We start from the raw sequence: 23,906 nt of genomic DNA on the forward strand, positions 1-23,906 counted from the left end.
TGAAACCAGAATCTAAGAGGGGTAACCAATTAGCTGCGCTAACGCATTTTGCGATTACAGATAACCTATAAAAACATTTATCGCAGATATGCACACACCTCTTTTTCAACCTATCCTATTTTTAAAAAAAGACCTGTGACCTGCTATGTGTTAAAAGTGCAGGTGAAAATAGGGAAATTAGCCTGTGACCCCTAAAAAGTATCATAGGATAACAGTATAAAAGAATGTTAGAGGGCATAATAACATTCTGGGGACATTTTTTAAAACCCTGAAAAAAAGATTTAAAGCAAGTTTTTTTGTGTCAAATAAACGCTCTTCTAAAATTTGGGGTACATGGAAATGGATGTAAGTACAGTATATTTGGGTCTATTAAAGGCACTTTCAAAAACCTTGCACAAAAAATGATAACTCCCATCTGCAAGCATAAAACACTTGTGCCATTGATCTAGCACCACCATGCACCTGTCCCATACCTTGTACTTCCATTTCCATCACTTTGCCACTACATAACTGACATCTCATTATTAGCTTAACTAAAATACTGAGATATATTTGCACTTACTTCCCAAGGCCTAGAACACATAATAATAATAATAATAATAAAAAGTTTATGTGCAAAAAGTTTGAAAAGTTTAAAAGCGAATGATATTTCTCTCTTATTATATCCTAGTTAAAAGCCTGTCAAAATGACGGCTTCTTCAATGTACTTTCATTTTGATCTGTGAAGGACGGTGGAGTGGCCTCTGGTGGTCAGCAGCGGTACTTCACCTCATAGATGCGAGTAGTTTTTTTTCTATATTATGATTATATATCATGATTACATTAATCTACGACATCGGTTCTAAAACTGTGGGTCCTGACCACAAAGTGGGTCCCCGACCTTCTCAGCATGGGGTCGCAACTCCATGTTGCTAACAGTCAGGCTGATGACCTTTTTAATCTCAGTCAGTGATTCAAGGAGTCTGAAAGTCTGTTGAATTGTCTGTTATTTTAGACTCCTCCCATCATTTTGTGCCAATGCTGCCATGTATGTGCTGTCAGCTGACTACACACGTAATGTGATGACCTTCTGCAGTAACTTGCAGAGGTCCTGTCATTATTTTTATTGTCTGATGTGGTCCCAAAATAGTTTGAGGACCCCTGTACAACAAGTATAACAATAAAAAAGTGTTAGTTTTACTACTAATTAGTTGCAAACTATCAGAGTTATGCTGCCCATACACTACGGCAATATTGCATACAATCCTTCGATTTCAACCGCGTCTGTTAGATACATCAAAGGATTTTATGCACATCGAATGTGTCCCCGACCTGATTTGATTGCTCACAATGCGATCGTCAGGTGCCCGTGTACCAGAGCGGGCGGCAGGAGGGCTGGCGTTAGTGTAGCAAAACACTGGCCAGCCCTCTCAGTCAATCAGCAGCCGCCTGAAGGTGAGGCCTCTGATTGGCTGAGAGCGCTCTCAGACAATCAGAGGGCCACCAGTGTTATGAAAATAATTTTTTATAAATTCTGCTGCCGGCCGCTCACTACCGCTGCCTGGCAGCCCTCCTGCTGCCTTTCCGCAACACCAACGCCTGCCAGCCCTCTTCCTGCACTCAGTGGCATGTGGCATCAAGTGCTGGAAAAAAGCACATAAGATGCGATCAGATGCGATGAGACATCGCATTGTGATGTTGCATCGCATCTAATCTCATAAGTGTATGGGCACCATTAGCTTATACTACTGTTCAGCCCCTGTGTCTATCTGGACTCTTCTAAAAGACATTACAAAGAACAGCTGCCCTAGAATTGATAAGAATTGCCATATTCAGAAATTTGTTTTATTCATAAACTGATTATTTTAGAGAAACGTAATTGTTGTTAACTTGGCAAGTGCCACCCTGCTTTGTTATGGAAACAATGGTGCTACCGCCCTTTGGCACCATAAATGTATATCAAACCACCCCAGCAAGCAGGCTATTAGTATTATAGGCAGGCCTATTCATCGGACTGCTACATTGATTAAATAGTTTTAAGAAAATAATCTCAGGTAATTCAGATCTTATTTCTCCACCCCGTCCCATTTTGTCAGGCCATACCCGTTTCCACTGCTCTACCCCCGACAGTCCATCTAGTCTGATCTTTATAGGGGAAGAGATAGATAAATTAGTGAGTAGTCATTATATGTGTTTTTTAATTTCTGTTATAAAGGATAGATCTAACTTTGATATTTTGAGCGTTGACTTTATTAATAATTAAACACATGCTGTTTTTATTCTGTTTGCTTATTCCTGTGTCCTCTTAGCACCTACAGTATCTTTGGTATTCCATCATTGCCCACCCTCCACTAACCTTAATCTGCTTTATGTTTTTACTTCAGATTGTGGACAATTGCGAATGGAACTTCATCTGCCTCAAAAGTGTTACCCCATCCTTCATTTGTATACACTGCTAAGTTGCACCCGATGTCTGATTATTTGGCAGTGACTGGATGCTACGATGCTGTAATTAGAGTGTGGAATGTGAAAGTGAAGGAAATTAATGGGCAGCTTGTTCAAGAGTTTGATGGTCATAAAAGTTTCATCAATTCACTGTGTTTTGATGCAGACGGTAAGTTTTTCTAAAAACCAACTTTCAGAATAAATAAATCGATTTCCTCTACTTTAAGTATGTGTACCCCATACTGTACATATTGATTGTGCTGTTTTATGCTCTATCACATTTTTTTTCCATTGTTCACTATCTTTAAACCCTTCATGGGGAGATGTTTCTTTTTGTAGTCAGAGTGTGTTTATAGTATATGCAGTGACATCTGCGCTGATACTACAGCATGTGGAAGCATGCTATAAGTCAGTGGTTCCCAACCCTGGTCCTCAAGTACCCCCAACAGTGCACGTTTTCCAGGTCACCGAGCAGGTGCACTCATTATTCAAACACATTTTAAAAGATCCACAGGTAGAGCTTATTATGTCACCTGTGATTCTGTGTGGAGACCTGGAAAACGTGCACTGTTGGGGGTACTTGAGGAACAGGGTTGGGAACCACTGCTATAAGGTATGAGATAAGTATAGGGCTTCAGGGGGAGATGAATCAAAGCTTGATGAGATAAAGGGGTCTGTTCATAAAGCATTGAAAAGAGCGAAAAAATGTGTAATTGGAGAAGTTGCCCATGGCAACAAATCTGCTTTGAAGTAACATGCCTAAAGTGCATTCTATAACATTATACATGGATAGTTCACCAGTGGCTCACTTCTTGTGCCAACCAACCAGCTCCTAACTTCCATTTTTCAAACACACGGTTAGATTTTTTTTTGCCTCCCACCATGTATGAATGTGGCGGTGTGTGTGTGTGTGTGTGCACTGCATGGCGGGCCCTATGCTCTCCCACCTGGGTCATTCCATGGTAACAAACATTATATTTTGACTAAACAGATCATGTGAAATTTTTTTTTTTTTGAGCATGGCCTAAGGCCAGTATTCAATGCCTCTGATTCGCAAATGAAGAGCGAATGTCTGACGATTCTCTGTTTGTGATTCTCCGCGATTTGCCAGTGGTTTTCATTGGGGTTTTTAGTGGAATTCGCCGAGAGTGTATTCAATGCTGAAGTGGAGAACTGCTTTCTCCAGTGATTTTCCCCGGATTCTCCATTTTACATTCCTCATCTTTTTCTGGAGAACTGGAATGTGATCTTTGAAAATAAAGCGTTTTTTATTTTTATTTTGGGGTCAAAAATTTAGAATTTTTTTCCTGTGAAGGGGCATGCTATTTTTATTCATGTGCTTGCAGCACATGAATATATTTAAATTTATTATTATTTTTTTTTTTACACATTCACCAGCAGGGGGCCGAGCCGGGAGCCGCTCATTAATATTCATATAGTCACTGCACACTGATCCCGATCAATACACATGCACGATCGGGACCAGTGTGTAGCGGCTCCCGAACACAGCCCCCTGCCAGCTCTGGGGGGCTCTCCCTGTGTCCCCCACAGCCCTCCTTCACCCCCACAGTGTTCGGCGCAGGCAGGGAGGCTTCCATCTCCCTGCCTGCAGCCGTCCCCCAGCTCCCCGGCGGCATTCGCCGGGGGGGTTAAAATTCGCCTTAGTGAAAAGGAAATGTTGTGTGGTATATGATATGCTTTCATTTTGATGCAAAGCTTGTCCTGGTAACAAACATTACATGAAAAAGAAATTTTCATGGAATGACCCATCTATATTGGCGCCACTGTCTGTAAGATAGCACTCCAATATGCAAGGCAATGTATGAAAGTTCATTGGCACTGACTGTCCCGACACCTGCAGCTATCAAATTTTGACAGCTGCAGATGTCGTTGCCCATTCACCACAGCAGCAACAGTGCTGTGGCGGCTGGCGGTTGAGGGATGCACAGGCATTATTATGTTGCTATAATAGCAAGAATCTTACGTATGCCGAGTGGAGTAGGCCGGGAGGAGAGAGAGACCATCAGCAGTAAGCTTTGGTGGAGATCGCTGGAGTGGGGAGTTTTCACATGTTTATACATCTCATTGGTGTAGCTTCCTGCTTTGTCTAGGTAATGAAATTAAGCAGGGCGCACTATAGCCAGGGCCGGTGCTAGGCACCGGAGCGCCCCAGGCACGGGGGGAGCCCCGGCGCCCACCGTTGTGCCGCTACAGGGGGTGTGTGGGTCGATGAAGCGGCGGCGGCGGCGGCGTCGGCGGGCCGAGCGATGCGGCGGCAGCAGCCAAGTTTCCTGGGGGGGGGGGGGTCTGATCACCTGCCGGGTGCCATGTGCCGCATCGCTCCACAGCGGTGTTGGACGGGTGTGCGGGCAGGAGCGATGCGGCGGCAGCAGCCAAGTTTGCTGGGGTAGGGATCTGCTCACCTGCCTGGTGCCATGTGGCGCATCGCTCCGCAGCGGTGTTGGACAGGTGTGCGGGCAGGAGCGATGCGGCGGTGGCTGCCGAGTTTGCTGGGGGTGGGGGGGAAGCCGCTCATGTGCCGGGTGCCGCATCGCTCCACAGCGGCGTTGGGCGGGTGTGAAGTGATTCCACGGGGGGGAGGGGGCAACACGGAGGCAGCCGCTGAGTCTGCTGGGGGTGGGGGGAGCCGCTTAGCCGCTCACCTGCATCCAGGGGGGTACCCTGCTCCCGACTTCCGCCCTTCAGTGGCCGGCGCCCTAGGCAAATGCCTAAAGCTGCCTAGTGGTGGCGCCGGCCCTGACTATAGCAGCATGATATTGCCTCTATAATACCCCAGTTAAGAGATGATTGGCTGGTACTTTATCTCTCACCACTTTATCTGCCTCCAGGCTTTGACCGTACTTTTCCCCTCAATCTGGGTCTTACAGGATTCAGAGGCTGACACTTTCATTAATCTTTGCGGATAGAATAGGGAACATTGCTTATCATACATATTGTTCTTTGTTGAATGCTGTGCACTTGTGATCTACAGTAACAGATGGAAACCATTCACTTTGGTTCCTCACTGTGATTGCTTGGTTTCTGTGTGGACTAAATATTTCTTACATTGAAACCAAACAGGAGTGCTTCTATTTCTTTTTGGGTGCACATTGCCTTTTCTTTTAAAGTACCTTTTATATGGTATGGCCAAATATGCGTTTTTAAAAAATATTTTTGCTGTAAACCTTTTTCTCTAGTCAGTTGTAGATTGCTTTTGAAGCTTTGCACAAAACATCTTATTTCTGGATTGGTTTTGTAAACAATGCTTTAAGAAAAAGTTATAAACTTTTTTTTGTTACAGTGGAGAACAAAGTTAATTTAAAATGTAAACTTAAAGATTATCTGACACTTTGTAATTGTACACTGCATGTTACCTCTGGCAAATGACAAAAGCTTGCTATTGCGGTCACAGAGTATCATTATAAAGCCTCTCTGTTCCCAAGTCATTTACTCATGGGTACAGATGACGAGCAGAATTTATTGTGAAGCCAGCTGCAGACAGGTGCCCATATTTACATGGAGTAAAATAACCCTGAGGCCATATTCATTAAAACACTGCTATGTTTTCTGTTGATTTTGTCTTTCATCTGCCTGATTCTAACTTGGGTTCATGTTAGTGTGCAAAAAGGTAGTTTTGCAGAATTGGCTCAAAAATGTAACAAAAAAAACAGGAAGTTTATGCAAATTATTTTTTGTATAAGGAAGATTATATCTGAGAATTAGATTTTAGCTGTTTCAGGTTAAATCAAGCCATTATGGGCATTTGCATATTTTTCTTATGCTTGCTTATTTTTTCAAAGCTTCCTGTATCTAATTAATATATTTTTCTAAAACTAATAATTTTTCCAATATCTATTTTAATTTAGGAAAGTACATGTTTTCTGGAGACAGTTCTGGACTGATAATTATGTGGAATACGGAGATCCACAGAAGCTCACAACAAAATTCTGTTGAGCTCTGGTCTATTTTAAAGGTAAATATTAAGTACATTGGAACATAACAATTGTGGGGAGCAGATACAGCAGGGGAGGTGTAGAAGCAGGGGGTGGGGAAGTGGCGCCACAGCGTGCTGAGTTTTTCTCTGTTTCATGCTAAATGCATACAAATGCATTGATAAAACTAATCAGCAGTGCACGCTCGTCCTGGTGCATATTTTGGGGGTCAAACAGTCCCTGGTGCACAATATAATTGGCCTATCTCTCCACATCACATCACTGACTGCTTCATCAGTTATGTGGGAGATGCACTGCTTCATCAGTGAGGCGGGAGATGCGCTGCTTCATTAGTGAGGCGGGAGATGCGCTGCTTCATCAGTGAGGCGGGAGATGCGCTGCTTCATCAGTGAGGCGGGAGATGCGCTGCTTCATCAGTGAGGCGGGAGATGTGCTGCTTCATCAGTGAGGCGGGGAATGCGCTGCTTCATCAGTGAGGTGGGGAATGCGCTGCTTCATCAGTGAGGCGGGGAATGCGCTGCTTCATCAGTGAGGCGGGGAATGCGCTGCTTCATCAGTGAGGCGGGGAATGCGCTGCTTCATCAGTGAGGCGGGGGATGCGCTGCTTCATCAGTGAGGCGGGGGATGCGCTGCTTCATCAGTGAGGCGGGGGATGCGCTGCTTCATCAGTGAGGCGGGGGATGCGCTGCTTCATCAGTGAGGCGGGGGATGCGCTGCTTCATTAGTGAGGCGGGGGATGCGCTGCTTCATTAGTGAGGCGGGGGATGCGCTGCTTCATTAGTGAGGCGGGGGATGCGCTGCTTCATCAGTGAGGCGGGGGAAGCGCTGCTTCATCAGTGAGGCGGGGGAAGCGCTGCTTCATCAGTGAGGCGGGGGAAGCGCTGCTTCATCAGTGAGGCGAGGGGATGCGCTGCTCTCAGCGAGGCAGGGTAGTGGTGCTTTCAGTGGGGGTCTCAAAATTGTAGGGTTCATGTCTTCTGGTAAATAAACGTCTCCCCTTCCATAAGAACCTTGTTCTGAGCTTATTGAACCTCCAAAACCGGAGAAATTAAGCTTTAAGCCCATTTTAATTTATCCATAGAGTTCAGCTATAGCACTTCTATAGCAGCGTGCTTTTACACCAACATATTATCATTCCAACCAGCAGCTCAATGGCCATATTGGCTACAGGACTTAAATGCTCACACAACTTCCCCATTGTACGTGTTTTAGTTAGCGTAATGAGGCGCTGGTTAATGCTGACAGGAAAAACGTCAGTGATGGGGTATTGTATGTAGAATTTGAGGAAAAAAGAAATGTATTCCTTTTTGGAATAATGCTGTAACATAAAAAAATGTGGAAAAAGTGAAGCATGTGAATACTTTCCGGATGCACTGTATGTATCAAGATATTGTCACAATCCATATATTATAAGTGAAGAATTAATGGAGCCCACACACGCACCGATCCCGGCGTTCGTTTTAGCCTTAACTAGCACACATAGCATCGCATCGTATGCCTTGTGCATACGATGTGCATACGATGCGATGCTATGCTAGAAAAAGCTAGTACAAAAAGTATGTGCAGCACATACTTTTTGTACTGTACGATGAGGTGCCGCGGGAGCGCGCACCCCATCGTACAGCATCGTACCGCCGGCAACTGTGCGTGTGTGGGCTCCTTAACACCAATTGAATTATCATATAAAAGACCAGTACATTTATTACAAACTGCTCCATGCAAAGAGGAGATAGGTGCTTTAGCACACTTTATATACGACCTTTACAAACAATATACTATAAAGACTGAAATACATATAGAAAGGACTAATTACGATAGAGACAGCACATATTTTAATATTCACTTGATTTACACTTACACTTTTTTTACATTTCAGTTATATTTCACAAGCTTTTATTAAGATTTTAGTGGTTTAAATAAAGGTTGTTTAACCCCTTCCCGACATTTGACGTACATTTACGTCATGGCCGGGATGTACTTCCCGACACATGGCGTAAATGTACGTCATGGCTTTAAACTGTCACCGCGTCTATAGACGCGGTGACAGTTTAAACATGTCTGCTGTCCCTGACAGCAGACATGTCCCTGCATGCCCAGGGGGGGCTGCGATGCCGCCCCCCCGTCGGCGATCGCTGTGATTGGCTGTTCAGTGTGAACAGCCAATTACAGCGTTTTCTGTGTCACCGGCGAATAACGTTCGCCGGTGACACAGGGATCGGTGGTGATTGGTACTGTAAAGTACAGCACCAATCACCACGGGGTGTAAGGGTGACACTGGTGTCACCCCACCTCACCCAACCCGCCCCCAAAGGCCGTGATTGGTTCGTCGGACCGACGAACCAATCACAGCCATGGAGGGTGATTTAAACTAACGGTGACTGCACTGCAGACGCCATTCCGGTCTGGAATTGCGTGCAGTGCGGTCACCGTGCCTATCTGCCGCGATATACTGACCTGATCCTTGCAAACACTTACCTGATCACTGCTTGTAGCGTTCCTGGATCTTGTTACTTCTTGTGACTTCCTGTGTTGTGCTGTGCTGTGTTGTGCTGCTGCAGTGTGTTCGAGTTATAGATAGAGAGAGATAGATAGAGAGAGATAGAGAGGGCTAGTGACAGAGAGTGCTATATTTTGTGCTGCTGCAGTGTGATAGAGTTATAGATAGAGATATAGAGAGAGATAGAGAGATAGTGACAGATTGGGTACTTGTGGAGTATCACGGCTCCCATCGTATGGCATCGTATGCCATATGTAGTGGCATACGATGGCATACGATGCGATGCGATGTTTTACCGATTTTTGAGCATTTTTGCTCAAAAATCGTATGCCATCGCATGGCATCGTATGCCATATGTAGTGGCATACGATGCGATACGATGTTTTACCGATTTTTGAGCATTTTTGCTCAAAAATCGTATGCCATCGCATAACATCGTATGCCATATGTAGTGGCATACGATGCGATACGATGTTTTACCGATTTTTGAGCAAAAATGGTCAAAAATCGGTAAAACATCGGATAACATCGTATGCCATATGTAGTGGCATACGATGTCATACGATGCGATACGATGTTTTACCGATTTTTGCGCAAAAATGGTGAAAAATCGGTAAAACATCGCATGGCATTGTATGCCATCGATGCGATACGATGTTTTACCGATTTTTGAGCCATTTTAGCTCAAAAATCGTATGCGATCGCATCGGATGCCATACGATGGCATGCGATGCGATGGCACCCGATTTTGCACTGAAATGCATCAGAATGCATTGAAATGTGTATTAAAGTAGTGAAATTCCCCCAAATGCCATTTTTCATAGTGCACCACCCCCACTATCAACGTCAACCCGAAGCGTGGCGAGCGCAGCGAGCCCGCGAGGGGCGGCGGTACGCGTCCTACGACCTTTTCATACCCCCACTATCCACGTCGGCGTGGAGTTGAGAATAGAATAGTGTGGCGAGCGCAGCGAGCCACCGAGCCCGAAGCGTGGCGAGGGGACGCGGATACCTGTAAAGCCCGCGAGGAGACGCGTATAGCTGTGAAGGTATCCGCGTCCCCTCGCGGGGCTCGCTGCGCTCGCCACGCTTCGGGCTCGGTGGCTCGCTGCGCTCGCCACACTATTCTATTCTCAACTCCACGCCGACGTGGATAGTGGGGGTATGAAAAGGTCGTAGGACGCGTACCGCCGCCCCTCGCGGGCTCGCTGCGCTCGCCACGCTTCGGGTTGACGTTGATAGTGGGGGTGGTGCACTATGAAAAATGGCATTTGGGGGCATTTCACTACTTTAATACACATTTCAATGCATTCTGATGCATTTGAGTGCAAAATCGGGTGCCATCGCATCGGATGCCATCGTATGGCATCCGATGCGATCGCATATGATTTTTGAGCTAAAATGGCTCAAAAATCGGTAAAACATCGTATCGCATCGATGGCATACAATGCCATGCGATGTTTTACCGATTTTTCACCATTTTTGCTCAAAAATCGGTAAAACATCGTATCGCATCGTATGCCACTACATATGGCATACGATGTTATCCGATGTTTTACCGATTTTTAACCATTTTTGCTCAAAAATCGGTAAAACATCGTATCGCATCGTATGACATCGTATGCCACTACATATGGCATACGATGTTATGCGATGGCATACGATTTTTGAGCTAAAATAGTCAAAAATCGGTAAAACATCGCATGGCATCGTATGCCATCGTATGCCACATGCGATGCGATGCGATTTTTAGCATACGATCTGCATACGATGCAGGTCGTGGGAGCCGTGATACTCCACAAGTACCACAGATTGTGCTATATATTTTTTATATATATACAGCTGTACTGCGTGTGCAACTGGCTGCTGCCCCCCCCCCCCCCCCCCCCCCCCTTTTTGTGCTGATCAGTATAAATTAACTGATCAGCAACTTTTTGGGGGCGCAGGTTTTTTTTTTATATATATACCTGTCAGTGCTGCTGCTGCAGTGTCATAGAGTGAGAGATAGTGAGAGATAGAGAGATAGAGATAGTGATAGAAAGTGCTATATTTTGTGTCTGCTGCCCCCCTTTTGTGCACCCCCAGCAACTTTTTGGGGGTGCAGGGGTTATTTTTTATATATATAACTGTCAGTGCTGCTGCTGCAGTGTCATAGAGTGATAGATAGAGAGAGATAGAGAGAGATAGTGATAGAGAGTGCTATATTTTGTGTCGGCTGCCCCCCTTTTGTGCACCCCCAGCAACTTTTTGGGGGTGCAGGGGTTATTTTTTATATATATAACTGTCAGTGCTGCTGCTGCAGTGTCATAGAGTGATAGATAGTGAGAGATAGAGAGAGATAGAGAGAGATAGTGACAGAGAGTGATAGAGAGTGCTATATTTTGTGTCTGCTGCCCCCCCCTTTTGTGCTGATCACTATATCTGAGGTGATCAGCAACTTTTTGGGGGTGCAGAGGGTTTTTTTTTATATATACCTGCCAGTTGCACTGTCAGTTGCACCAAAGGTTGTGCACCTGCTGCCCCTCACTGGTAATCAGTGTCGCATCACTGATCACCTTTTTTTTTTTTTTTTGAGGGTGCTGTGGGGTCTTTTTTTAATTTTTTTTGATCAAATTTTTTTGATCAAATTCCTGTTGCCTTTGAGCGCTGTTCAGTGACGGACGTTACTGACCAACATCTGTGCTCAATTTTTGGCGCAGGACCTTTTTTTTTTTTTTTTTTCTGCACTACATACACACTACACACTACACACTACATACTACATTGAAATAAAGTTTGTACCCCCCCTACACTATACACGTGTTGAAACATTTCACTACCAGAAACACAAAAATAAAAATGGCATCCCAAATGTCATCCCAAATGTCATCCCAAATGTCATCCCAGTCATCCAGAAGAATGTATTCAGCGGAGGAGGCATATGCCATGCTTGCCTCTGACTCTGACACAGCCAGTGAGGCAAGCGGGGAATTTGAAGGATTCATCTTAAGCTCCTCTTCCTCCTCTAGTGATGAGGGACCCCCTCAAAGACGCCCCCGTAGAGCAGCTGAGACCCCCCCCCCCAATAATTGATCTCGTATGGACCCCACCACCAGACAATTTTGAGCCCCAGGTTCCTGAGTTTTTGGCCATCCCAGGAATCCAATTTGATTCCACAGGTCTCAGAGAAATTGACTTTTTCAAATTATTTTTCTCTGATGATTTTATAAATTTAATGGTGGACCAAACTAATTTATATGCCCAGCAGTTTATTGCTCAAAACCCCACGTCATCATTTGCTAGGTGGACCCCTGTAGATGCAGTAGAGATGATGACGTTTTGGGGTTTGGTGTTTCATATGGGCATAGTAAAAAAGCCAGAAATTAGGCAATATTGGAGTACAGATGTTCTGTACAGCACCCCACTTTACCGTATGGCCATGACCCGGACTCGTTTTGAGTTAATCCTTAAATTTTTGCATTACAACGATAATGCACAGTGCCCACCCAGAGATGATCCCACCTTTGACCGGCTATTCAAAGTCAGGCCGGTCATTGATCACTTCAGTGCCAAATTTGAAGAGATGTACATCCCAGATAAATTAATTTGCATAGACGAGTCCCTTATACATTTTAAAGGAAGGGTTAAATTCCGCCAGTACCTTCCCAGTAAGAGGGCAAGGTATGGCATAAAAATGTATAAGCTGTGTGAAAGCACCTCAGGGTACACCCACAGGTTTAGGGTATATGAAGGGAAGGATTCAAGAATTGAACCGCCAGAATGCCCCCCCTCCCTCGTAGGTGTTAGTGGAAAAATTGTCTGGGATTTAGTGCACCCCTTCCTGGATAAAGGTTATCACCTCTATGTGGATAACTTTTACACCAGCATCCCCCTGTTTAAGGCCCTTGGTTCAAGAGGTACAGCAGCTTGCGGTACAGTGCGCAAGAACCAAAGAGGCCTCCCAAAAACGCACATTGCCCAAGTAATGAGAAGGGGTGAAAGCAGGGGAATATGCACCGAAAATATGTTGTTGGTCAAATATAAGGACAAGAGGGATGTCCTTATACTGACAACAATTCACGGAGACAGTACCACCTCCGTCCCTGTACGAGGTACCAGTACCCACACCTCAAAACCTAATTGTATCCTGGATTACAATAGGTACATGGGCGGAGTGGATCTTTCAGATCAGGTACTGAAGCCGTACAGTGCCCTGCGGAAAACAAAAATCTGGTACAAGAAGCTGGCCGTGTATATCATCCAGATGGCACTGTATAACGCTTACGTGCTATTCCGTTCTACCAGCCAGAGGGGGACATTTATGCACTTTCAAGAGGAAGTCATAAAGGGCCTAATATTTGGGAACCAGCAGGCAGAGGGCCCCAGTACTTCTAGTACTGGCCCCCGTATTGTACCAGGGCAGCATTTTCCTGATGAAATCCCCTCCACTGGAAAAAAGGGCAGGACACAAAAAAGGTGCAAAGTTTGCTATAAAAAGGGAATAAGAAAGCAAACTATTTTCCAGTGTGACACTTGCCCCGACAAACCCGGCCTATGTATAAAGGAGTGTTTTAAAATATACCACACATCTATGGATTATTAGGTTCATAATTTCACCGTGCTTCAGGGGTCTTGCTAATGCCACATAGCACCCACCATTCATTCCACCAGAATCTGAGCCGCAAAATCCAAAAATCACTCCTTCCCTTCTGAGTCCTGCCATGCACCCAACTGGTATTTTTTGGTCACATGTGCGGCATTGCCGTACTCGGGAGAAATTGGGGCACAGATTTTGGGGTGCTTTTTCTCCTTCATACCTTCTGAAAATGAAAAATTTTGAGCCAGAACTGCATTTTTATGTAAAAAAAATGTAATTTTTCATTTTCACTGCCCAGTTGTATCAAAATTGGTGAAACCCCTGGGGGTTTGAAATGTACACTATACCCCTAGATGAATTCCCTGAGGGGTGTAGTTTGCAAAATGGGGTCACTTGTGGGGGGTTCCACTGTATTGGTGCTTTGGGGGTCTTGCTAATGCGACATAGCACCCACCAACATTCCACCAGAATCTGTGCTGCAAAATCCAAATATCACTCCTTCCCTTCTGAGTCCTGCCATTTTTTGGTCACACATGAAGCATTGCCGTACTCGGGAGAAATTGGGGCACAGATTTTGGGGTGCTTTGTCTCCTTCATACCTTATGAAAATGAAAAATTTTGAGCCAGAACTGCATTTTTGTGTAAAAAAATGTAATTTTTTATTTTCACTGCCCAGTTGTATCAAAATTGGTGAAACCCCTGGGGGTTTGAAATGTACACTATACCCCTAGATGAATTCCCTGAGGGGTGTAGTTTGCAAAATGGGGTCACTTGTGGGGGGCTTCCACTGTATTGGTGCTTTGGGGGTCTTGCTAATGCGACATAGCACCCACCAAAATTCCACCAGAATCTGTGCTGCAAAATCCAAATATCACTCCTTCCCTTCTGAGTCCTGCCATGCACCTAACTGGTATTTTTTGGACAGATGTGAGGCATTGCCATACTCGGGAGAAATTGGGGCACAGATTTTGGGGTGCTTTGTCTCCTTCATACCTTATGAAAATGAAAAATTTTGAGCCAGAACTGCATTTTTGTGTAAAAAAATGTAATTTTTCATTTTCACTGCCCAGTTGTACCACAATTGGTGAAAACCCCTGGGGGTTTGAAATGTACACTATACCCCTAGTTGAATTCCCTGAGGGGTGTAGTTTGCAAAATGGGGTCACTTGTGGGGGGGTTCCACTGTATTGGTGCTTCGGGGGTCTTGCTAATGCGACATAGCACCCACCAAAATTCCACCAGAATCTGAGCTGCAAAATCCAAAAATCACTCCTTCCCTTCTGAGTCCTGCCATGCACCCAACTGGTATTTTTTGGTCACATGTGAGGCATTGCCGTACTCGGGAGAAATTGGGGCACAGATTTTGGGGTGCTTTGTCTCCTTCATTCCTTGTGAAAATTAAAAATTTTGAGCCAGAACTGCATTTTTGTGTAAAAAATGTAATTTTTCATTTGCACAGCCCAGTTGTATCAAAATTGGTGAAACCCCTGGGGGTTTGAAATGTACACTATACACCTAGATGAATTCCCTGAGGGGTGTAGTTTGCAAAATGGGGTCACTTGTGGGGGGGTTCCACTGTATTGGTGCTTCGGGGGTCTTGCTAATGCAACATAGCACCCACCAACATTCCACCAGAATCTGAGCTGCAAAATCCAAAAATCACTCCTTCCCTTCTGAGTCCTGCCATGCACCCAAATGGTATTTTTTGGTCACATGTGAGGCATTGCCGTACTCGGGAGAAATTGCGGCACAGATTTTGGGGTGCTTTGTCTCCTTCATTCCTTGTGAAAATGAAAAATTTTGAGCCAGAACTGCATTTTTGTGTAAAAAAATTTAATTTTTCATTTTCACTGCCCAGTTGTACCACAATTGGTGAAACCCCTGGGGGTTTGAAATGTACATTATACCCCTAGATGAATTCCCAGAGGGGTGTAGTTTGCAAAATGGGGTCACTTGTGGGGGGCTTCCACTGTATTGGTGCTTCGGGGGTCTTGCTAATGCGACATAGCACCCACCAAAATTCCACCAGAATCTGAGCTGCAAAATCCAAAAATCACTCCTTCCCTTCTGAGTCCTGCCATGCACCCAACTGGTATTTTTTGGTCACATGTGAGGCATTGCCATACTCGGGAGAAATTGGGGCACAGATTTTGGGGTGCTTTGTCTCCTTCATTCCTTGTGAAAATGAAAAATTTTGAGCCAGAACTGCATTTTTGTGTAAAAAATGTAATTTTTCATTTGCACAGCCCAGTTGTATCAAAATTGGTGAAACCCCTGGGGGTTTGAAATGTACACTATACCCCTAGATGAATTCCCTGAGGGGTGTAGTTTGCAAAATGGGGTCACTTGTGGGGGGGTTCCACTGTATTGGTGCTTCGGGGGTCTTGCTAATGCAACATAGCACCCACCAACATTCCACCAGAATCTGAGCTGCAAAATCCAAAAATCACTCCTTCCCTTCTGAGTCCTGCCATGCACCCAAATGGTATTTTTTGGTCACATGTGAGGCATTGCCGTACTCGGGAGAAATTGGGGCACAGATTTTGGGGTGCTTTGTCTCCTTCATTCCTTGTGAAAATGAAAAATTTGGAGCCAGAACTGCATTTTTGTGTAAAAAAATTAATTTTTCATTTTCACTGCCCAGTTGTACCACAATTGGTGAAACCCCTGGGGGTTTGAAATGTACACTATACCCCTAGATGAATTCCCTGAGGGGTGTAGTTTGCAAAATGGGGTCACTTGTGGGGGGGTTCCTAACTTTTAGCATCTTATGGTGCCTAGAAACCTACATGGTGCCTAAAAAATAATCTCATAAAAAGGAGGCTCCAAAATCAAGTAGGTGCTCCTTCTATTATGAAGCCTGTGGTTTGGTCACCGTGCACACTAGGGCCACATATAGGATATTTATGAAAACAAAAGAATTGGGGGAATCAATTTTTAGTCACATTTCTCTAGTAAAATCTACTGTGTTCCTTAGAAAAATGTATTAAAATTGCAAATCTGCAAAAAAAATGAAATTTTGAAATTTCACCTACACTTTGTTTTAATTCCTGTGAAACACGTAAAGGGTTAACAAACTTCCAAAATGCTGTTTTGAATACTGTGAGGGGTGCAGTTTTTGAAATGGCATCATTTATGGGGGTGTCTCACATACAAGTCCCTCAAAGTCACATCAGAACTGAACTGGTCCCTAAAAAAATCAGTGTTTGAAATTTTCTTGAAAATTTGAAAATTTGCTATTCATATTGTAAGCCTCCTAGTGTCCAAAAAAATTAAAAGGAAGTTGAAATAATGATGGAAACATAAAGTAGACATATGGTCTATGTTAGTTATTAACTATTTTGAGTGGTATGATTATTTGTCTCACAAGCAGAAAATTTAACATTTTGCAAATTGCTAAATTTTCCATTTTTTTACGACATTTTGGTATTTTTCACAAAAAAACACAGACTGTATCGACCCAAATTTACCACTAATTTGAAGTACAATGTGTCACGAGAAAACATTCTCAAAATCACTGGGATAAGTAAAAGCAAAAAAAAGTTATCCCCACTTAAGTGATACATGTCAGATTTGAAAAAAAGGGCTCTGTCAGGAAGGCAAAAACATGCTGTGTCAGGAAGGGGTTAATGGGTATGGTTGACATTCTGCAAGGTCAACAGGTCATTAGGTTGACATGGTGTAGGTCGACAGTGAAAATGAAGACATGGGGTTTTTCACAGTTTTTTACCCGAATGTCGACAGGGACACTGGATTAAGTGCACCGCGTCCCCTCACATGGCTCGCTGCACTCACCATGCTTTGGGCAATATTTTATTCTCCCACCACGCCCTAGTGGATGGTAGAGCATGAAGTATTGTCTGTCGGCTCATGTCGGCTCAAAAAACACTGCCGACCTAGATCATGTCGACCTAATAACCTGTCGACCTAGACCCATGTCGACCTTACAGTAGGTAGACCTAGTGGTGTTGACCTAATGACTGTCGACCATCTTTAGGTCGACCAACCGACCATATCCCGTTTTAACCACTTGTGTGGATACACTGAAGCTCTCAGACACATGTATATAGAATATGATTTATCATAGTTCTATGAGTGCCCCATATAGGAATAATTTTTCCCTCTGTTTTGCGATCACTTTTATTCCTGGGAGCACCTCCCCCATCCAAAATATCGTTATAAAATGTAAATGTCATTACTCCAAATAGAGAAAGAGACATAGGATAATTGGGAAGGAACTAATACACATTAAGTAACAATCCAATTCTGTGTGGACACACACACACACTACTGTAAATTATATTAATGCCAATTGTAGAACAACTATAGAAAGTCACAATATTCTTACATAATAAAATTAAAATAGATATATTTTGGAACTTTTATCAGCAATCAAAATCTTTTTAATTACAAACAAAAAAGATAACTTGTTAAATAATTATTCATACTCCCTATTTTAATACATGGAATGATCACTATTGAGATAATAGTGATCACTCAATTGTAGCTGTTGGGTCTGCTTGGATAAATCTGCACATTTCTGGTTTTATGCCTGGTACAAACAAGAACGATTGAGATTGGGAGCAGATCATGAAATGATTATATGATCGTCTCCCAATCTGTTGAAGCGCATGATTTGCGGACGATCTTCTACCGATGTGAACCCGATAGTTACCCAGTTGAAGGGGTCATTTTCGAATCCTACCTGCTGCAGGTAGGATCTGAAAAATTAAAAAATGACCCGCGGGGCAACGGATCGGAATCGGCTAAGAAATGGCCCCAAACATGCACAATTTACATACAATTGGTCGAGATTGTATCTAAATCGGGTGTTTTAAGGCCAAATCGTTCTGGTGTGTAGTCTACATTACTGTTCAACTTTGCAATGTTACTTGTGTTCTTACTGGTTAGAGTTGTCTTTTTTTTAAATCAAATTATGTGTTGTGAATTAAATTAATTTCTCCTCCCATTATACTTTGTTATTCTAGGAAGTAAAGGATACCGAGATGAAAGGAATTGCAGTGAACCACTTGCAGGTTCATCCAAATGGAAGACGTTTGTTAATTCACACAAAAGATAGCACATTGAGGGTTATGGACCTTAGAATGTAAGATGTTTTCCCAACCAATAGAAGTACAAGATATATTGTATTTCATGTATGTGAGGTCAGAGCCGGCACTAACCGATTTGATGCCCTAGGCAAGACTTTGGCTGTTTTCCCATACTCCTTCAACAAGTTCCACTTTCCCCCTCTCCTAGCACAGCACCCATCACCGCAGATCGAAGCAGCAGCCAGCAACTCCCATAACCCTATACCAAAATCAATCCTCATTTTTCTGCCCCGTGGCAGAAAGATCTTGGTGTCCCCACCACTCATATTCTAAATAAGGATGGTGCACACAAAGGCTCACAACCCCTACAAAAGTGTCTTTCTGGGAAGGGTGTAGTCACACAATAGTACCCTCAATTTACATTATGTCACACAGTAGTGCAACCTTATTCACATTATTTCACTTGATAGTGTCCCTTATTCACATTACACTGCACTGTATTGCTGCCTATTCACATTACACCACCACATACTGCTCCTTATTCACATTACACCAGACCATATTTCTTCTTATTTACATTATACCACTGTGTATTGCATCTTATCCACATTACACCATACCATATCCCTTCTTATACACATTGCACCATGCTGTATCTTGGCCTGAGTTGCTTTTGCAGGCTCCAGGGCACAAAAGCTGTTCATGTAAGCAAAAGTAATTGAGGGAGCGCACTGTGATGATCAAAATAAAATATTTAATTATAAAAATTCAGAAAACATGATTTAATGAAAACATAAATATCACAACAATTTAAAATTCACTTAAAATCGAAGGTAATCATAAAACCATATTGGTATTGTCCAGTACTGACCCCACAAATGGAATATCAACTCCCCATGTATTAAATGGTTGAATCCATATATGAATTATGATGTTGATAGATATGAGTTCCTCTGAGCTCTTACCCACTTGATCTTTGGTAGGTGGTATGTCCAGTGTAATAAGAGGAGCTCCTGAAGTAAATTGCAATTTAAACTTGAAAACTTGGAAGCATAAATATAGTTGCCGGTGGTAGTTGTAAATGAAGGAAACTAATCACCTTCACCCCCAGTAATGATGATTTATTATGAATAGGGCTGCTGCGATGTCCTGGCAGTGGTGTTAATACCAAAACGGCTCCCCTGTGTATCTCACACTGATGGAATATTGGGAGACTCGCTGGATTGAGTCTTATCTCCAGCGAGAGGGGAGAATGAGGCACAGAGAAAGACGTCAGTCACTTCCACCGGCGTGGCGATGTTAAAATTATAGCCAACATCGGGAGCCACGGATTCACCTGTTGGATTAGCCTGCACAGGGAGATCGCTGCAGGTCTCTCTCTGTGCGGCAGGATGTAGTGCAGATGTCCAATCAAGGTAAACGGCACACAGCAGCCCAATGATAAAAAAGAATAACTGGGGGTATAAAACACTTGGTTACCTTCTGAGGAAACCGCCAGACCCATAGGACAGAGAAACACGTCAAGACAGGGAGAATCTGTCCTGCTGATTACCCACCAAGTGTTTTATCCCCCCCAGTTATTCTTTTTCATCATTGGGCTGCTGTGTGCCATTTACCTTGATCGGACATCTGCACTACATCCTGCTGCCCAGAGAGAGAGCTATGGCAAGACCCTGCATTGCCATCGCCGGGAGCCATAGACACGGAGCAATCCATGCTTAATTTCCCACAGGGCGATTAATGCCCCATTTCTAAGCGATCTGACCAGATCGCTTAGAAATGGGGCATTAATCGCCCTCTGGGTATACCCCATTACTGTATATTCATTGCAATTTTTAATTCTTTACTGATAATCTCTTTGTAAAAAAAAATGATAATAGTTTTATTACTGTAAAAGATGAAAATATAAACAATCATGGTGATTACTGTACACAAAAGGCCAGACAGTACTGTGCTTCACTTCAGTGTTTTTGTACTAAAAAGATGTTTGTTTGCTTTTCTGTTAATTGCTAGAATTGCCATATAAACATTTGTTTAGTCTTTTGGCTACACTAGTATATTTTTTTCTTGTAGATTAGCTGCCAAAAAATATATTGGAGCCACGAATTACAGGGACAAACTTCACAGCACTTTTACACCATGTGGAACATTTGTCATGGCAGGTAGTGAGGATGGGGCAGCATATGTGTGGAATGCTGAAACAGGTAAGACATTCTATTGGTTTCTTGTATTGTGTATTTAGAGAAAGAATAGCTATAATATTTTGAACCAGTTGACTTTTTGTACCTGTTGACCTTTTGTGCCAACCTTTTGTACCTGTCCACCTGATGAATATTGACCATTTCGTGTCCACCATAACATTGTTGATCCATTAATATGCATCCGGCCTAAGCGCATTGTCACTATTTTGAGCGTGTTGATTTAACTAAATATTTTACTACTTTGCCCATTCATTTCACATGGCTTTTATGTGCTCTACATGCGGAGAGCTCATTGAAATTCATTAGCTATTGATATTAATGAACAAATAATAATAATAAAGTGTTGCTTGCTACAGTTTCATACATAAAAGCAATCACAGTCTACTCAGCACATTAAATAATATATCTGGGATTCTTTTGGTATCCTGGGTGGGTTTTATGCAGTTTAATGGTAAAATATGGGATATACCAGAGTGCTAAATATATCAAGTTAGTGTGTAGCACTACATGTCCCTATCAGCCTTGACAGGTTTCTGCATGCTGAAGCTTGCTTCATTAAAAAGATTTCTACATAAAAGGATGTAAGCTTTATGATAAAATAGGCACATCCCCTAACTATTTAATGCAATGTAAGCTTGCAGACTGATTCATTCAGTAGAAAAACTCTGTTTGTTGCCATTTGTCCATTGTAATGGACAAATGGCAACTTGGTGAGCCGTCACTTGCTGCCCCAAATCTAACTTCTAAATCTATCTAACTTCTTAGTATGTGAACTGTGGTGGTCATGGCCTTCTTTCTTCATGTTCATCTTAAGCACTTTCCTTGTTTTCAAAGCTCCCTGTGTCCTGCCTCTAAGTCCCTTTTAGCTAATGTGTGCTTGAACTACGTTGTGAAGAGGCTCATTGAGTGCTGAACTGTCTTTCACTCCACGTGACTCACATATACTTGCCTGTCAAGTTACCGTGAGTTCCCCAACCCTCTCCTTTTGTCTGTGTCAACTTATACATTTCTTTATACTGTATAATTCATCGTTATCTTGTATATTCCCTTTTACAGTACTATGGAAACTATGTTGCATTTTTAAAAATATTAACTACAAATGTGTCCTTGTACACTTCTGCCAAGCAGCCCTTCTTGGCACGCCAGGTCCTATAAGACTATGCTTGCCCCAAATGTAATTTTTGTGTCCTTTTTACACTAGATGCAATTTCAGTCAAAACAGATTGTCACAAGCAAAGTTGCAAAAGACCCATGCAGAGTGTGTTGAGGTTAGGTGTATGAGGAGACATCTGTAATTATTGTGGGGTGATGACATGAGTGCGTGTGGAGGGCATGTAACAAGTATAGGAAGCATGTAAGGGAGGTCTGATGGGCATGTTGATTAGTTTGGTTCATTTGTGCAGATGATGGGCATCTAGAGAGGTCAAATGGGTGTGTGAGGATGTATGTGGGACATGTAGGGAGGTCTGAATAGAATGTTGGGATGTTTGAGTGGCACATGCATGAGTTTTGAAACACAGTGGTGTATGAGTGCATGTTGGTAATTTTTGTGGCAAGTAGGTGTCTGTGGGCATCTGGGTATTGGAACAAGTAAAAGACATGTGGAGGGCATATTTGGATAAGTGATGTGGTCTTGCTAAATTAGTTTTAAGATTGTTTCATTTTTGAAAATAAGGGTTAAAAGGCAGCATGCGCCACTTTAAAGGTTGAAGGGCCACACATGTGGTCCTTGTAGTATATCCGATTTCCCTTCTCACAAACGGTACACGTTGAGTATAGTAATACTTTAAAATAAACATTTGTATTTTTTTTTTGTTGTATTTCTACATTTTTTTTATTCTCAGATCATTTTCAAATATTTAATGAGGATAAAGCCACAATTTCACAATAGTTTAGCGAAATACACTGCTCAAAAAAATAAAAGTAACACTAATACCCCTTTTCCACTAGCAACCTGGGTCAGACCCGGTAATTTGTACCCGGATCGATACCGTGTTGGACCTCGGTTTAGGACACATTTCCACTACAGTGCTACCCGGTAAATTGCTAGATCAGCCCCGTTTACACTTAACCCAGGTAAAGCCTGTTTTTTTCCTATAGATTACATAAGAAAATACCTTTTTAAAGGGCTTTACCAAAGGGGAGGTCATAAAACAGGGTGACCATTACCCAAAAGGGCCACCATTAAACAAAACATTTTCTAATTAAAGAATAGACCAGAAATATTTTTGCCTTTATTTTAGTCCCAAAAAGTTTTGCCTTTATTTTAGTCCCAAATATTCAATATGAAACCTTTTCAATAGTGTCTTCACACACGAAACTATTGTGAAAACTGTTGTTTGCAGTATACCTGAGCCATTGGTGCACCTAGACATGTACAAAATGCACATAAACAAACCCCAGAAGCTCCAATCAACTCTGTTTTTCAAATATACCGGGTTGAGAGCATTTCCACTAACCCTGAACCGGTGCAAACGGGGTGCTACCCTGATCATTACCTGGGTAGGATTGTCGGGGAATCCAAACCGGGTTATTTGACAGGGAGCATTTCCACTAGCAGGAAAACCCGGGTAGATGCGCGTCCCTGTGGAGATTACCGGGTTATTTCTACTAGTAGGGAATAACATAACTCATCCTAGATCTGAATGAATGGAATATTATTATAAAATACTTTGTTCTTTACATAGTTGAATGTGCTGACAACAAAATCACACTAAAATTATCAATGGAAATCAAATTTATTAACCCATGGAGGTCTGGATATGGAGTCACACTCAAAATTAAAGTGGAAAAACACACTACAGGCTAATCCAACTTTGATGTAATATCCTTAAAACAAGTCAAGATGAGGCTCAGTAGTGTGTGGCCTCCACGTGCCTGTATGACCTCCCTACAACACCTGGGCATGTTCCTGATGATGTGGCAGATGGTCTCCTGAGGGATCGCCTCCCAGACCTGGACTAAAGCATCCGCCAACTCCTGGACAGTCTGTGGTGTAATGTGGCGTTGGTGGATGGAGCAAGACATGATGTCCCAGATGTGCTCAGGTTGGATTCAGGTCTGGGAAACAGGCCGCCAAGTCCATAGCATCAATGCCTTCGTCTTGCAGGAACTGCTGACGCACTCTAGCCACATGAGGTCTAGCATTGTCTTGCATTAGGAGGAACCCAGGGCCAACCGCAGCAGCATATGGTCTCAAAGGGG

The 23,906-nt window shown here is 43.1% G+C and overlaps 1 protein-coding gene across 6 annotated transcripts in view; it reads left to right on the forward strand.

Annotated features, from left to right (window-relative positions):
- Nucleotides 1-23,906, forward strand: part of AHI1 (Abelson helper integration site 1) — a 274,949-nt gene that overhangs the window by 66,089 nt on the left and 184,954 nt on the right. For all 6 annotated transcript variants that reach the window (XM_083176645.1, XM_083176644.1, XM_083176648.1 and 3 more), the window contains 4 exons: nucleotides 2,364-2,593; nucleotides 6,291-6,397; nucleotides 18,439-18,557; nucleotides 20,575-20,705. In XM_083176645.1, the coding sequence (XP_083032771.1) occupies nucleotides 2,364-2,593; nucleotides 6,291-6,397; nucleotides 18,439-18,557; nucleotides 20,575-20,705 (587 nt within the window). The remainder of the gene's footprint in view (nucleotides 1-2,363; nucleotides 2,594-6,290; nucleotides 6,398-18,438; nucleotides 18,558-20,574; nucleotides 20,706-23,906) is intronic.

Source organism: Crinia signifera, chromosome 3 (genome assembly GCF_055691185.1).
Source record: "Crinia signifera chromosome 3, ASM5569118v1, whole genome shotgun sequence".
In the NCBI taxonomy this organism is placed as follows: Eukaryota; Metazoa; Chordata; class Amphibia; order Anura; family Myobatrachidae; genus Crinia; species Crinia signifera.